A 15547-nucleotide genomic window follows, 5' to 3' on the forward strand; every position below is an offset into this window, starting at 1 on the left:
GATTCAAGAGCTCATCTATTGGATCCAAGGTTTGCATCTTCTTATTCACATCCAATGTTCAACAAATCAAAATATCGCAACTGCACAGTAACCACTGGAAAGAAGGTATTGTTCATTATTACATGTAATATAATGCAGCATGAAAATGCTCTAGTCATTAGATTTAGTTCATCCTACTAACCTTGTGCATCTAACATATATAGAACTGGTACTCATTTGCTAGTAATACTGCCATTCATGTATCCGGTAGTGAGCCATGTCCTATCAAGGCCACAAAGAGTCTTGTTGCGTTTCGTTCAGGTAACTTGGGAGGTGCTGTAGGTGTTCATCTGCTGGCAAATGCAGGCCGTTCCGATACTGTTCTTAGTTTTCAAAACGGGGCTCGAATTACTGACTTGGATTGGGCGCCTTGGAATTTGAGTGATGGATTTGTTCTCAGCACAGGGGATGAGACTGGTGCAGTCAAGCTATGGCATGTTCCATGCAGTGCATCAGAATTAAACAATACATCTGGACTAGCGCTACCAGATCTCCCTGCGCTAACATTGCCAGCTGAACTAAAACACATAGAAACTGTCATGTTTCATCCGATTGCTTGCAATCTACTGTCGGTAGCATCAGCAGCCCAAGTCAAACTTTGGGATATTAGCCATGAAACTATGGCAATTACTCTGGACTGTTCGGAAGTAGTCCAGACAATCAGCTGGTTGGTATTAAATCCAATACTCTTGTGCATTTGTACAGTTAGATGATGCTGATTCTATTTGGATGCTTCTTGATCGTTCAATTCTGCATAGGAAGGAAGATGGACAGCTTCTGGTTTCTATTTCAAAAGATAATATGCTGCGCGTGTTTGATCCTCGTGTCGGATCCACTCCAATCAAAGTAACTGCATTTGATCTCAGTTTGGAAATTGCATTTGAATCTAATCGATGAGTCTTGGATTGTTTTACTAGTCTGTCAATTCTCATAATGGAATCAAACCTAGCAGAGTGGTCTGGGCAGGTGCATCGAATATGACCTTTTCAACTGGTTTCAATTCAAAACGAGATCGAGGTGTGATTTGGATAGTTGTCTTTGTACTTTGTGTATCAATTAATTGTTTTGGGTGGTTGAATTGAAATCTAACACGAAATACAATAGAATATTCCATCTGGGATTTCAGGAATTTTACTCAGTCGCTTGTTACCAACAAATTGGATACATCTCCTGGCATTCTGACTCCGCTTTATGATTCAGACACCAAAATGATGTTTCTTTCTGGAAAGGTATCGATATTTAACCCATCACAGTAGATTTATATGTTATCTTCAGCTGAAAATGACTGCCTATTCTATACATAGGGCGACACTAGTGTTTGGTGGCTAGAACTCAAGCCAGAAAACGAAAAATCACCCGTTGATGTTGGAGTGTATCCCTATGTTGGAAGTATCACATTTTCTGGTGCATGTCTTGTACCCAAGCTCGGTTTGGATATAATGGGATGTGAAGTTGCTCGAGTTTTAAATGTAGCATCTGATGGCTCCAACATCATCCCTGTATCTGCTGTTGTACCGCGTAAAACCCATGCCGACTTCCACGCCGATATCTTTCCCGATACTCGCGAAGATATTCCTCAAGTGGCAGTTACTGAATGGCTGACTGGCATCAATACCACTCCTCGTATTGTTTCACTTGATCCAGCAAAAAGGCAAAGTTTTGCTCCAGTGACTACGACTGAATCAACTGCTTCTTTATCCACACTCCCAAACCAAATACAACCTTTATTGGATTCCACTAAAAACTCCATATCGGATATACAGATGCAAATCAATACACCTGATTCAGCTTCTACTACTATACCAACGGCAATTAAAAATTCTGCCAAGGTTAATCTACCCAAACACTCTGCTTACAGATTTATCACTGGCAAATCCAATACCGATTATGATGACCTAAAAGGACTGAGTGTCAATTTTCCTAATGAGACAGATGCATTTCAGGTATGCTACTACTCGTGTACTTTTAAACTTCAAGCCCAGTCTTGCCTAGTGTTGCTCATAATATGGCATATGTTTATAAATCATTCCAGATCAATTCAAAATTTATTGCATTTTCAATTTCTGGTCCTGGCGGTCGTGTTGGTGTGTGGCCCGTTGAATCCAAAGGTCGTTTTCCAGTTAAAATTCCATGCATTGTAAATGGATCAGAAATGCTAGATTTTAGACTGGATCCATTCAATGTGCATCGATTGATTACGGGCTGTGAGGATGGACGTATCCGTATTTTTGATTTGCCTGCTAACGGACTAACTGATGATCTTTATCAAGAAAACAACTTTTTCCCTGCGCATAATGGTCGAGTTGTTCTTTTACAATTTCATCCAATGGCGTTAGATATTATCATGTCCTATTCACCTGAACAAGACTCACCACTGATTAAGATTTGGAATATTTGCACCAAGAAACTTATTTCTACCATGACACTTCCTGATCAAGCACTTAGTGTGGCATTCAGTTATGATGGAAACTGTATTGCAGCGATTTTGCGTGATAAAACCATTCGTGTTTATGACAGTCACACTGGACTAGAGCTTCAAAGTGGACCATCGCACCAAGGAACCAAAGCTGCACGTATTTTATGGATTGGCGATACTGGACGACTGGTTTCCGTGGGATATGCCAGGTAATAACGCTTGATAAAACAAATATATGCATTCCAACGGTACTTGTAAACGTATATTTGAGACTGACTAAAGATAACAATCCATACTTGACCGATTGTCATGGTTGATTGTTGTTGATGGAATTTAGAGCAAACCAGCGAGAAATTATTCAATACGATAGTCAGAATCTGACACTGCCTGTTTGTTCCACTCCACTTGACACGTCACCTAGCATGCTGATTCCCTTTTATGATCACGACACAGGTCTTCTCATTCTTTGTGGTCGAGGAGAGTCTGTTGTCACATTTTATCACCTTTCTACCGAACCCGAGCCGCTATTTCTCACTCGCTACAGTGTTCCTGGTGGAATCCGGCAACTATCTATGGCACTATTACCTAAACGGCATTGTAACGTCAAGGAAATTGAAGTTTTGAAGGGATTTAGGCTTACTCCAACGTCGGTGGAAAGTATTTCATTTACAGTACCAAGACTACAGAAAGAGTATTTCCAAGATGATATTTTTGTATCAACGAGAGATGTTGAAAATCCGGCTTTATCTGCTGATGAATGGACAATGAAGAAATCGGGAACAGTCAAACTGATTGATCTTAAACCAGCAGATATGCAACTGTGTAAGTTTGTTTTTGGCTTTAAACTTTGCTTTTATTGGAAACTGAACAGATTCCTGTAATATGGGTATACGTTTGGTGGAACTTGCTAATTCTTCAAAATATGTTGTCCTGTTACAGTATCTACTGCACCAGTTGAGCAAAAGGTGATTCGAAAAACTGTTGATTTAGTTGTTGAGCAAACCGAGTATGAGCGAAAGGAAGCAGTAAGTATAGTTATTTTGCCTTGAAATGACATTATTTTAAAGCAATTACACATTGATTTTTGACCATTTTTGAACTTCATTTACATCAGAGTATAAAAGCCATGTTTGATATAGCCATGGAAAAATCAAAACAAGGCCCGTTACCACAAGATTTGATTGAAGGTGTTGCGGATGACGAATGGGATTAAATAAACATTGACTGTTGTACATTTTACTGACTTTAAATGCATACCAGCTAAAGCAATTTAATGGTAATTCTGTCAACACAAACACAATAAGAGATCAGTTTCCACCTTCACTGGACTTTTTCTCGTCCATATCCTCCACAAGCTTTTTAACTTGGAGCATGCCAGCACTCAAGTCTTTTTGAAGATCTTCCACATCTTCAAGACCAATACTAAATCGACAGATAGTTGGCTCGACACTGGCACCAGTAGCAGCACGCCATTCAACAAGCGATTCACAACCTCCCAGTGATGTGGCATTGATGAATAACTTGAGATTTGAGCAAATGAGTCTTGCGTGGTGTAAAGATTTAAACTAATCGCAACATATGAAATAAGTACACAGTATGACATCATATAGCACTAAAAATAGTAAATAGATATTTAGTAAAATACCTCGACACTAAAAACGCCAGAGAATCCACTTCCTTGACGCAATGCAGCTTCATGACCAGGATTGGCGGGGATGGAGGCATGCCATACTTTTTCGATGATATCCAAGGTCTCATCATTCGACTCGCCGGAAATGCGCGAATTAAGCCATTTAACCAAAGTGGTTGCACTGCTCGACTGTTGCAGGATTCGTAGTTTGTAAGATCTAAAATGCATAGCATCATGAAATCAAGTATGAGTCAGCAACTGTACTAAAATACCAACACAAACATCAATGCACCATACCTCATACTACGGAGAAGCAGCCATGCCTCCATACTTCCCATGTTGCTTCCAAGGCGTACTCTGTCTTTAAAAAGCTAAAACACACCAATATGCATTTCAAAAATCAGGTTTACGAGTTTAAACATACATGAAAATGATATATCTATTGAAAAATTGTAAACGAGTATACAAGTCAACTAAAAACTAACCTGATCCCTAACGTGAATATCTTTTGTAATTAAAACTCCACCAAGCAAATCTGAGTGACCACCCAGAAACTTTGTAGAACTGTGCATCACAATATCGACATCTATATCCCGGAGATATTTGGTTAAATTCTTTTAAAATAAAACTTGAAATATAATAGCGAGCCTAAACATACTATGCTTTAAAGGGCATTGAAGTGGTGGAGGTGCAAATGTAGAGTCAATTCCTACAATCACGCCAGGTTTGCGATTGGTCGTATAGTAGTGAAGATCTATGCATGTAGAGACCCAGGAAATTGGAATGATTAGTGAAATAGCACTTGCACCAAACAGTAGGAATCACAATCTATTGAAAATCAGCAAAACCAAGACAATATTACCGGCAACTTCTCCACACGGATTTTGAGGAGATTCTAGCCAGACCAAATCACCGGCTTCAAGCGATTTCAGCAATGAACCATCCTTATCATTCTCAATGTAAAAGAGTTCCTAAATCAAAAACATAGCATTAGCAAATGGTGAAACTGCATTGCAAACTTTAATCTAGTAGTGATATTTGCCGTGAATAACGAGTTCAAAACCAGCACATTGAATTACCACAGAACGGCCTCGCATGTACATTTCAATAATGCCATGTGTGCCATTATAGCCTCCTGTACTGGTCAGGATACGCTTAGGCTGAATCAGCTGAAACACTGCAAAAATGGCCGAAAGTCCAGATCCATATGTAACTGCATATGCCATACTTCCTGCGCATTGACAATGCAAGCCAAATCAAAAATGTCAGATATGCACTAAACGAACGACATTTGCTGTTTGATGCAATCTGCATTCAAATCAGCCACGCCAAGGATTTCAGTTGATACTTTACCTTGTTCTAGATGACCAAGAATGGACTCTAGACGGCTACGGACTTCAGTCGTTTGTCGAGAATACACATGAGCGGATAGGTCTGGTTGATCAGTTGAAGCTGGCAGCCAGTTTTTTGAAATGGCAAACTTATCATTAAAGGCTTTGCCTTGAACTAATATAAAGATTGTATATTATCCAAAGATGGTATGTTTTAATAAACACGTACGATCTGCCATGAAAGATGGCAGCAGTCGAGATTGAAGGTGAAGTCTTACCAAAGGTGGTTGAAACATGTAGAGGAACTGCTACATCAGGGGTTGAAGGATGATCAGCATGAAGCATGATTGTTGCCATATCGCTAGTGATAAAATCCATATTGTCTGATCAATACAATCAAGTGTTGGAGTTGTATTGAAGAATGGAACGCTTGTAACGACTTGAAATAAACGATTAAACATTCACCGCGCTTATGCTACAAACCGATTGCTTCAAAAAGCACAGCCGTCATGACTCTTACGATGGTTTTGAACTTTTCTGTATTGATAGAATATAACATTTTACCGACTTGAAATAAACGGGTTGAGCATTCGCCGCGGGTCTGCTACAGATTGCCTCAAAAAACACAGCCGTATTCACATGGAATGAGACACTTTTCTGTATTGATCCTGTAATGGCTCTATTTTGCTCCGGAATAAACAATCGTTACATGTTCGTTGTTATTGGAAGTGTATGATTTCTTTTATTGAAACTCTGTTCTAATATCAGATACGTTTGCGTTCCAGCTCAGCATATCTCAGGAATGCAAATGTTGTTTCCATGATGATTACCGAGTGTTTGGGTTGAAAAAAAAATTGAGGCTGAACCAATGTCAAAGATGTGGAATGATATGATTGGAACAGAGATGTGAACATTTGTCAGTATTTTTTACAAAAATTGGTTTGTGATGAATTCACGTACTTTTTGTTTATGTAAGCCATGTTTGAGAAAAAAGTCGTGTATGTATACCAATGTTAGATATATACGAGTGGCTGGGACCAGATATGGCACCTCGTACAACAATGGTGTAAAAGCACAATCAGATTAGCTTGGTCACCAAAACGAATTACAACCATCGCATTCAATGAGCATTTAAGCCCATTTCAATATAAGCCTCAAAGTTGGACTATTGCATCTAGCAAAAGTGGGAGTGAGAATGCATAAATATTTATTTGTGTTCCAACAGCTCAACTTCATCATGTCTAATAAACATTCTGATAGCATCAAGCGGCTGCAACATTTTGGAAACATGAATTCTCCGTTTGTAAAATTGCACGATTGCTTCAGATTAGCATACACTTTATATAGGCGAAATGCTAGAGATTGTGTTTAAACAAGACCAACAAGCAACCGTCAATAAATCAAATGTGCGACGTTTTATATTAAATCGAAAGAAGCAGGCTGTTCACCAAACTGGTCGTATCAACAAGTCGGATTATTGTCACCGCGGTACAGGAGATACGGATGATAGATACTCATACCACTCAGATCAGCAAGCAATCTATGGACATTTGCAAACATCAAGAAAGCAGCCAAAATAAACCCCTCGATCATACACGAAAGTATGGTGAATGAAATTTACGCGAATACTTTCCAAAAACATGATGCACACTGATGGTGATAATTACAGTTTTCATTTTACTTTATCTCTCCATTCTCATCCCCATTATCACTAGCCGTAATCGGCTCACCATTTTGATATCTCTCCAACTACTCAAACACATTAATACTTTGCATATCTAGACACAGTATTTTACATCATGTCAAACCTGGCGCTCAAGATATACTTGGCCGACAGCGACATCACCAAAACATGCCAGGTATGTTTATCCCACTACTTATTTCTATCTGAATAAACTGCTAAACACCACAACCAACTCGTCGCGTCCTGTTGAGTGATGATGTAGTTGGTTGGTATAAGCCAGGGTTGGTATAAAACTGCTCGTATAAGATACAAACTAGCAGCATTCTAATTCCTTCAACATACATACGATATGTCTAAACACACACTTGAATATAGTACACAAGTGACATGTATGTGCAAGACATTATCCAAGATATCCGAGAAAAGCACAGTTATGGCGAGGGCGGTTTAGACTTTGGACTGTTTATACGAGAGCAAAACCTATGGCTTGCTTCCAACAAGCTACTCGACCACTATGATCTTAGAACAGGAGATGTGCTTGAATTCCGTAAACGTCATCGTGTTCTCAAAGTTAAAATGCTGGATGATTCTATGAAAGCAATTCTAGTTGACGAAAGCCAGCCTGTTAGAGTCGTTGTTGCCGCTGTTTGTGAGCGCATTGGTGGGTTAAACATGTACATTGGATTTAGATGTCAGGATGTGTTATTAGTCATGTTATCTATTGGTTTGATGTGATGGAATTTAGCACCATTGCTAGATATCAACCTGATTTGGTTAACAACATGCGTGCCTTTTAATTTACAGGAATATCAAATGACGATGAGTATTCCTTAGCATCAGACAAGACTCTAACCTTGAACAAAAAGGGAGACAAGAAAGCAAAGCAAAAAGAAGCTGTATATACAGAAGGACGTGAGTTTTATTGTTGATAATATTTTACGTTTAAAGTATAAATCCAATCTATTTTTAATTAATATGAAAAACCTGAAATTGATGTTGGTGGTTGATATTAACTAAACATTGTACATTTCAATAGCCGCATGGTTAAATCCCGACAAAACCCTTCGTGAGCAAGGCCTTACTGAAAGCGATGCAGTCATTCTCAAAAAGAAATTCTTTTTTACTGATCAAAATGTGGATCGCTCAGATCCAGTTCAAATGATGTTGATGTACAACCAATCTCACGAAATGATCGTGTCAGGAAAGCAACCCTGCACCGGTGTTGAATCAGCTCAACTTGGTGCTATTCAGCTACAGATTCAGTATGGAAATCACGAGCCAGATAAACATAAGCCAGGATTTGTCAAGGTTAAGGACTACATTCCACCAGAGTACCACAAAAACAAGGATATTGAAAAAAGAATGTACAATGAGCATAGCAAGCTTCACGGCATGAGTGAGCTAAATGCAAAATTTCGGTATGTGCAAATGTGTCGTTCGCTTAAAACTTATGGCACCACATTTTTTGTTGTCAAAGAGCCTGCAGCAAAAAGAAAAAAGGCTACAACCATGCTATTGGGTGTCACCAAGCAAAGCATTTTGCGTGTAGATTTGGAAACCAAAGAAATAGTGCAAGAATGGAAATTGACCCAAATCAGAAGATGGGCTGCAACTGCTAAAACGTTTACACTGGATTTCGGAGATCATTCAGAAAACTACTACAGCGTCGAATCTACCGAGGGTGATCAGATATCCCGTCTCATTTCTGGATACATTGATATTATTGTCAAGAAACGTAACCAAAAATCTCGCACTGTAGAAGAAGCTCGCGTTGAGGAACAGGCAGTGATTGAAGACTATGTTCGTCCTGGACGTGCCAACAATGTAGAAGTGGTTGCAACAGCTGGTGGAGCCCGTCGTGCCAAAGAGTCGCATACTGGCGGAGCAATGTTTGTTGATGATGAGCAATCTTCAAACTACCAAAAAACCAATCGACATCAAAACAGTGTACCTCAAGGAGAGATTGCTCAAAATTTGGATATCGTTGAATTTCAACAAGCCATTATTCAAACCATCAACAATGGTTTGGCAGTTGCAGCAGCAGCATACACAGACTTGTCTGTACCCACTCATCTTCCTTCCATGACCAACGATCCAGCTACTGTAAAATGGCGACAAGAAACGTGCGATATTACCAGTGAGGCGGTAGCCTCCAACATTGCAGCCAGTCTTGCTGCAGTTGGAACTTTGATTATTCACGCAACGGGTAATGTTGATGATATGGACTACAACACGATTGGATCAAAGCTTTTTACTGTAATTTCTGCCATCAGCCAAATTACTCAAGGCATGAAAATGCTTTCTGGATTACAAGTTACTGAAAACGATCAGGAGCGACTTCTTAGAGCAGCCAAAATGCTTACTGAAACCATTTCAAAAGTGCTTAGAGATCTTTTACCCATTATTTCAGGAAGTTTGGTTATGGATGATTTTTATGGTGCTACCAAAAATCTTGCAGGCGCATCATCAAACGTTCTTCTTACTATCGATCATCTGGATGTCACATATGAACAGCAGCAAATGCTATATCAAGCAGCAGAAAGTATTGCAAATGCCGTGGCTGCCGCTGTAGATCGAACCAAAAGTATGGCAACAACGATCCGTGAGCCTGAGACGCAGCAAATGTGCCTATCAGATTCTATTTTATGTTCTGAAATATCTTCCATGTTGACTGCTGTCACGGTTGCACTTGCCCCAACAGTTCATACCCCACTTTGTCGAGAACTTCTTGTGGAAGGCTGCACTCTGATGCGCGACAGTGCTCTTGCTCTTGTATCGTATTCTGATCAAGCTACTAATCCAAAAATTATTGTTCAACTACAAGATGCAGTGGACTTGGTTGAAAAAGCAATTTCAGATCTTCTTGCGTGTGCCAGGTTTTCAGATATGACACTAGATAGCGAAATCGAAGGATATTATGATGAAATTGCTGTTTCATTGGATCAGCTGATTCAAAGTTTGGACAATTCTGACAATATGATTGCTCATACAAAACAGATCACCATAAGTGCCACACGACTTGCCGAGGTTTTAAAACTAAAGGCAGATACACTTGAAACCACGCAAGAGCAAAACTTGCTAATTGACGATGCGCGTATGATTTCTGAGCTTATTGCCAGATTAGTGGAAGATGTCAAGGGATTTGTCAAGAGTCCCAATTCACCTGAAGTAGATCAGTCTCTTGAGAGAACTGTGTTAGATTTTAAGGATTTGGTAGATCGTGTCTGTGGATCATTCATCAAGGCAAGTCTTACACATAGGCTTGTTCAGTCACTTCGAAGCACCATGGCATCTTCAAACCAATTGATGTCATCGTCTCGCAACTGCGCTTCATTCAATCGTGATCAGGGCTCGCAAATCCATCTTCACCGTGCTATCAAAAAGGTGGTTGATTGCATGCCTAAAGTAGTTCGGGCTATTAAAGGCAGTACCGCCAAACCCAATGATTATGTTGCGTGTGTCAGTTTGACCCAAGCCTCCAGATCAATGTTGGATCCAGGAATGCTTATGGTGGATTGTGCACGTACAGCTGCATTGACGACGGTTGATTCGGATGCTCAGCATCTTTTATTGACTGCTACTCAACAGCTTGTTGATGAGCTGCAAAACATGTGCAAAATTTTAGATATATACGAACAAATTTGTGCAGCAGAGGAGCTTGTTGGCGCAGAAATATCTTTAAAAACCACCCTATTTGATATTTCAAAGGCACGTTCTGAAACAGCTCAACCATTTATATCAAATCCTGTTTCTTCTGAAGAATTAATGAATGCAGAAACGTCGCTTGCTCAACTAAGCAAAGATATTCAACAGTCTCTCAAACGTATTCAAGCTGCTGTCATTGCAGGCGACGAACGTGCTACTGGTACTGCCATTACGGAGGTCATTGCAGGTCTACAATCGCTCTCAGTATCCAGTATCACCATTTCATCAAGCGTTTCAGAAGTGGACCAAAGGCACCAACTTCTTGATTCGACTGCATTGGTTTGTGAATCTGTTTCGCGATTGATTCAGGCTGCTAAACATACTTTGGCAAACCAAACCGGTCAAGACAATGAAGATTTTGATAAAGCTATTAAAGAGACTCGGAGTGCTATTGCTGGCACTTTGGACTGTCTTCCTGGACAGCGTGCGTTGGTACTTGCATTGGGTAAACTCAAAGACATTACCACAGATATGGAAATCTCGCGAATGGTCAATGCTGCAGATCCAAGTGCTGTAGTAACCAATGCTGCTCAAGAGCAATTGCAAACCAAATTGGTTGACGCAGCCATTGGTCTTGCTGCTGCTACAAATACTTTGGTAGTCGCATCACGCGGCGATCCAGTCAGTTTACAGCGTGGAGTAGAAAAGATAGAGGTGGCTTTTGGAAACTTGGCACAGGCTTCTGTTGTTTTGGCCAGTATTCAATCCAATCAAGCAGAAGGCAATAGGGAAAAGAGTGAAGATATCACTGGACTGGTACGCGCAGTTGGACTAGAGTGTAACCAATTTCTTAACTCGCTTAAAGGATGCACACTAGAGCCAGATGACACGGGGTTGACTGGTTTACTGCTTACCGCAGCAAAATCAGTTGGATCAACCGTGGATGATTTGCTTGGAAAGCTCGAAGTATCGGTGCCAGGATACGATCAGTGCGCTCGTGTAATGCAGAGCATTGGTGAAACCACTGTACTGTTAAATGAAACCAACACTCTGGCGAATGCTCAGGGTACATACTCTGAGACTGTCCAAAACATGACTACTGCAGAGACTACACTGACGGATATTTTGAATACAATGACTGCTCACGCGAGTGCTCAAAATGGTATCAAAGTGGCCGATACACTTGTCAAGCTTGCTGAAACTGTTGGAAAATATACAAAACAGACTGTTCACGCGGCTCAGTTGATTGCTCTTTCTGATCCAATGTCTGAAGCTCCTATTTCTTCTACAATTGATCGCAAGATGTTGCTAGCTGCTGGCCAAGAGCTTTCGGATGCATGCAAGAAACTTGTAAACCAAGATAACAGTCAGAGCGAAATCCTTAAATGTGCATCGATCATATCCAAGCAAACCACGGCAATTGTAAATCTATGCAAACTCGCATCTCAGGATCCCAAGCTCACATTGGAAGCACGTCAAGAATTTGAAACGTATTCCAAGAAAACAGTCGCCAAAACAGTGCAACTTGTAGGCGCCATTAAACGACTTGCTGTTGAGAATAACGAAAGTTCTCGTGTGCTATGCGAGGAAACTAGTAAACAACTTACAATTCATGTTGATGAGATTGTTGCAGTGACTAGCTCACCAGAGTATGCCGGCGCACCTGCAAAAATCAGTGAGCAAGCAATCCAGATTCAGCGTCCTGTGCTTGACAATGCACATATGTTGCTGGCTGAGCTCCAGGATATCACCTTGCTTTCCCAAAACTTTTGTGCAAACCCTGATAGTGATGACTTGCGTTTGATGTTGATTGAAGAAACAAAGACAGTTTCCAAGATTGTTGGAAATATGTTGAACAGTGTCAAGGATGCTGGTCCAGGTCAAAAAGCCTGTCAAGAAGCCACTGATCGTATTAACGAAACAATAGTGTCGATTGATACAGCCATAACCCAGGCAGTTTCTGGAGGTCTTGTTCAGGAGCTGACTGCTGTAAACAAATCAGTTGATAAACACGCACTTCGGGATCATCTACAAGCACTGTCTAATCTTGCCGAAGTTGTGGCTTGTGCTACACGTGGTGATATGATCCAGCTTACATCGGCAATTGAAGAAATGCCTATGACTCTGAACAAAACTGCCAATTTGGTCTTGACATATGGTGCCACGACTGACATGAAGTCTCATCAGCGAGAACTACTTGAATCTACAAAGGCACTTTCAGATGCACTTTCATCTTATATTACAGTAGTCAAAACAGATTGTGCTGATCCCAACGAGTTTGGTATTTTTCAAATTGAGGCAGAAAAAATGGCACTCAAGTCTGCTATTGCCACTGTCGTTGGGCTTGTTGATGGACCAAGCGATCCATACACTTTACAGATTTCGCGTGCAAGTGAAAAGGTAGAAGAGCTACTTGTAGGCCTCGACAATAGAATCAAACACAGCTCCAAGAATGAAAACAGTGAGGCCATTTTAACCGAACGGCCATACCAAGTGGTTGTCTTGGAGATCAAGCAATCTGGAAAAAAGATTATTGGTGCTGTTGGACATATACTTTCCAAACAGTGCAAAATGGAAGATCTTTCTTCTGCTGCCGAAAAAATATCTGCTATATATGAGGAGCTTACATTGAATACTTCTGCTGCTATTGATGCTTGTAATGACGATGATCTTAAAAAACAGCTTCTTCACTTCACTCGCGAAGTTGGTGGATCCACACTTAAAGTCATTGATGTGCTGCGTCAGGGTACTGGAAAGGAGTCTCTTGATCCTGCTACACGACTGAAACTTAACCAAGCAGTGCGTACCATGTATAGCAAACTTGATGAGCTCAACTCTGCTGCAGATGAAGGTTCAAAAGGACTTTTGGCATGTCAAGCAGCTAATACTCATTTGGATGATATGATTTCTGAGCTTGAAACCACCACTATTTTTGCTCAAGCCAAACAACTGGACTCGGTTGATACCACAGACAATTTCTCCTTGTACAAGGATCAGCTGCTGCTTTCTGTTGAAAAGCTTACCGATTTGATTGATGGATTTTCCAAGTGTAACAAGTTGACACAGGATGAGCTTGCTTTAATGCTGAATGAATCCGTGTCTGTTATGAGCGTGTTCAAGGAAAATGTACAAAAGGCAACAGCGTCCATAACATCCAACGACAGTAATTCTCAGATGCAGCTGCTGGCTCTCAGTAAAGATATTCTTACGTCAATGCAAGAATTGGTCAAGTCGTCTGGCAAAGCAACAGGTACAAATGATATCAGCGCGTATATGGACAGCGTAAAACAAGCTATTGCAGTGCAGCAAGTTGCTTCTAAAGCATTTAAAGACTATGTGACTGTGATTAGCGATGATTCTCAACGTGCCAGTCGTACTGCTGATAATGTAATTGAGGAAATTAATAGTGCTTGTCAGATCATGAACGATAAGGATGCACCAGCACTTGGCACAGCTCTTCCCGAGGAAATCATATCTTTTGCGCGTACTCTTACTGGAACCGCAGCTGCCATCATTGGAGCTGCAACAATTTCTAGCAAACAAGAAACTTTGGCACCTTTGATGGGCAATCTTGGTAAGGTTATAAACGAGCTAGCAAGAGCTGGCAAAGCTGCTACCGATCGAGCACCTGAAGAAAACAAAATTGAAATTGCAAAGGCAATTACTCATGCTGGAAACACTTGTAAAGATCTTATAGTGTGTGTCAAGACCATTCATGCTGGAAGCACCGCAGATGCAAAAATGCAACTGCAAACCAGTGCCAAGAATGTGACTACTGCCGTGACAGAGGTAGTTTCTGCTGCGGGAAAACTCATGCCAGGCGGATATGTTGATCCAAACGATCCCAACGTTATTGCAGAACGCAAATTATTGTCTGCAGCCATTGCAATTGAACAGGCCGCTAAACGGCTTGCCGAGTTTAAACCTGCTGAAGGTCCTCGCAAGGCAAATGATGAACTCAAGTTTGATGAGCAGATATTTGAAGCAGCAAAAGCGATTGCTGCTGCCACATCAGCATTGATAAGATCTGCCACAGGAGCTCAGCGCGAAATTATAGCAAAGGGTCGGGCAGGAAAGACTGATGCCATGTATCATTCAGATGGCACGTGGAATGATGGACTTGTTTCAGCTGCCAAGCAAGTCGCTGCATCCACTAGTGAACTTTGCGAAGCTGCAAACGAGGTAGTCAAGGGATCGGCACAGCATGATCGAGTGATTGTATGCGCTAGAAACGTTTCTTCATTTACTGTGCAACTTCTTACTGCAGCAGCAGTACGATCTGATTCCAGTTCGCAAACGCAGATTCGTTTGCGGGCAGCAGGCAAGGCAGTGACAGATGCTACTGAACAACTTGTCGAGGCAGCAAAAGGCAATAATACGATTCAAGACAATGATATGTCTGCAGTAGATGCCGAATTGTTTATTTCGCCAACAAAATCCAAAGTACTTGAAATGGAGGCACAGATGAATATTTTGCGTATGGAGAAAGAACTTGAACGTGCTCGTGTCGGACTAGCGGCTGTGCGTAAAGGAAGGTATGCTGCAGTTTTACCCTCAAACACAACACCACAAGATGGATCAAATACACTATCCTCAGCTGGGCAAACTAGATCGCTGAATGCTTTATCTATAACCCCACGAAATGCCGCTGGAGGAGTGAAAGCAGGAAAAGGCAATACTGATCGATCTTTGGCTTCACCCCGACCTAGTGTACATGTACAACCACCATCCAATTTAAAACCATTGGCCACGTCTAAACATCATGAACAGATTGAATCGGACAAGCAGTAGTTTTATCCATT

General features: G+C 40.9%; 3 protein-coding genes across 3 annotated transcripts; 2 read left to right on the plus strand and 1 right to left on the minus strand.

Moving 5' to 3' along the window:
* Positions 1-54: 54 nt before the first annotated feature.
* Positions 55-3668, plus strand: BATDEDRAFT_21973 (uncharacterized protein; the record flags this gene model as incomplete). Its single annotated transcript, XM_006675367.1, has 10 exons — positions 55-105; positions 204-710; positions 745-885; positions 957-1056; positions 1144-1268; positions 1344-1982; positions 2072-2664; positions 2793-3277; positions 3395-3480; positions 3570-3668. The coding sequence occupies 10 exons, from the start codon at positions 55-57 to the stop codon at positions 3666-3668; spliced, it is 2826 nt and encodes a 941-aa protein (XP_006675430.1).
* Positions 3648-5794, minus strand: BATDEDRAFT_84903 (uncharacterized protein; the record flags this gene model as incomplete). The annotated part of the gene is made up of 9 exons (XM_006676296.1): positions 3648-4020; positions 4101-4302; positions 4383-4456; positions 4571-4671; positions 4744-4839; positions 4948-5056; positions 5165-5316; positions 5439-5591; positions 5695-5794. The coding sequence occupies 9 exons, from the start codon at positions 5792-5794 to the stop codon at positions 3763-3765; spliced, it is 1245 nt and encodes a 414-aa protein (XP_006676359.1). The 3' UTR covers positions 3648-3762.
* Positions 5795-7215: 1421 nt separating this feature from the next.
* On the plus strand, positions 7216-15536 carry BATDEDRAFT_84904 (uncharacterized protein; the record flags this gene model as incomplete). Its single annotated transcript, XM_006676012.1, has 4 exons — positions 7216-7275; positions 7476-7761; positions 7905-8012; positions 8137-15536. 4 exons carry the CDS (start codon positions 7216-7218, stop codon positions 15534-15536), a joined length of 7854 nt encoding a protein of 2617 aa, XP_006676075.1.
* Positions 15537-15547: the final 11 nt, after the last annotated feature.

This window comes from Batrachochytrium dendrobatidis (assembly GCF_000203795.2).
Source record: "Batrachochytrium dendrobatidis JAM81 unplaced genomic scaffold BATDEscaffold_1, whole genome shotgun sequence".
Lineage (NCBI taxonomy): Eukaryota > Fungi > Chytridiomycota > Chytridiomycetes > Rhizophydiales > Batrachochytrium > Batrachochytrium dendrobatidis.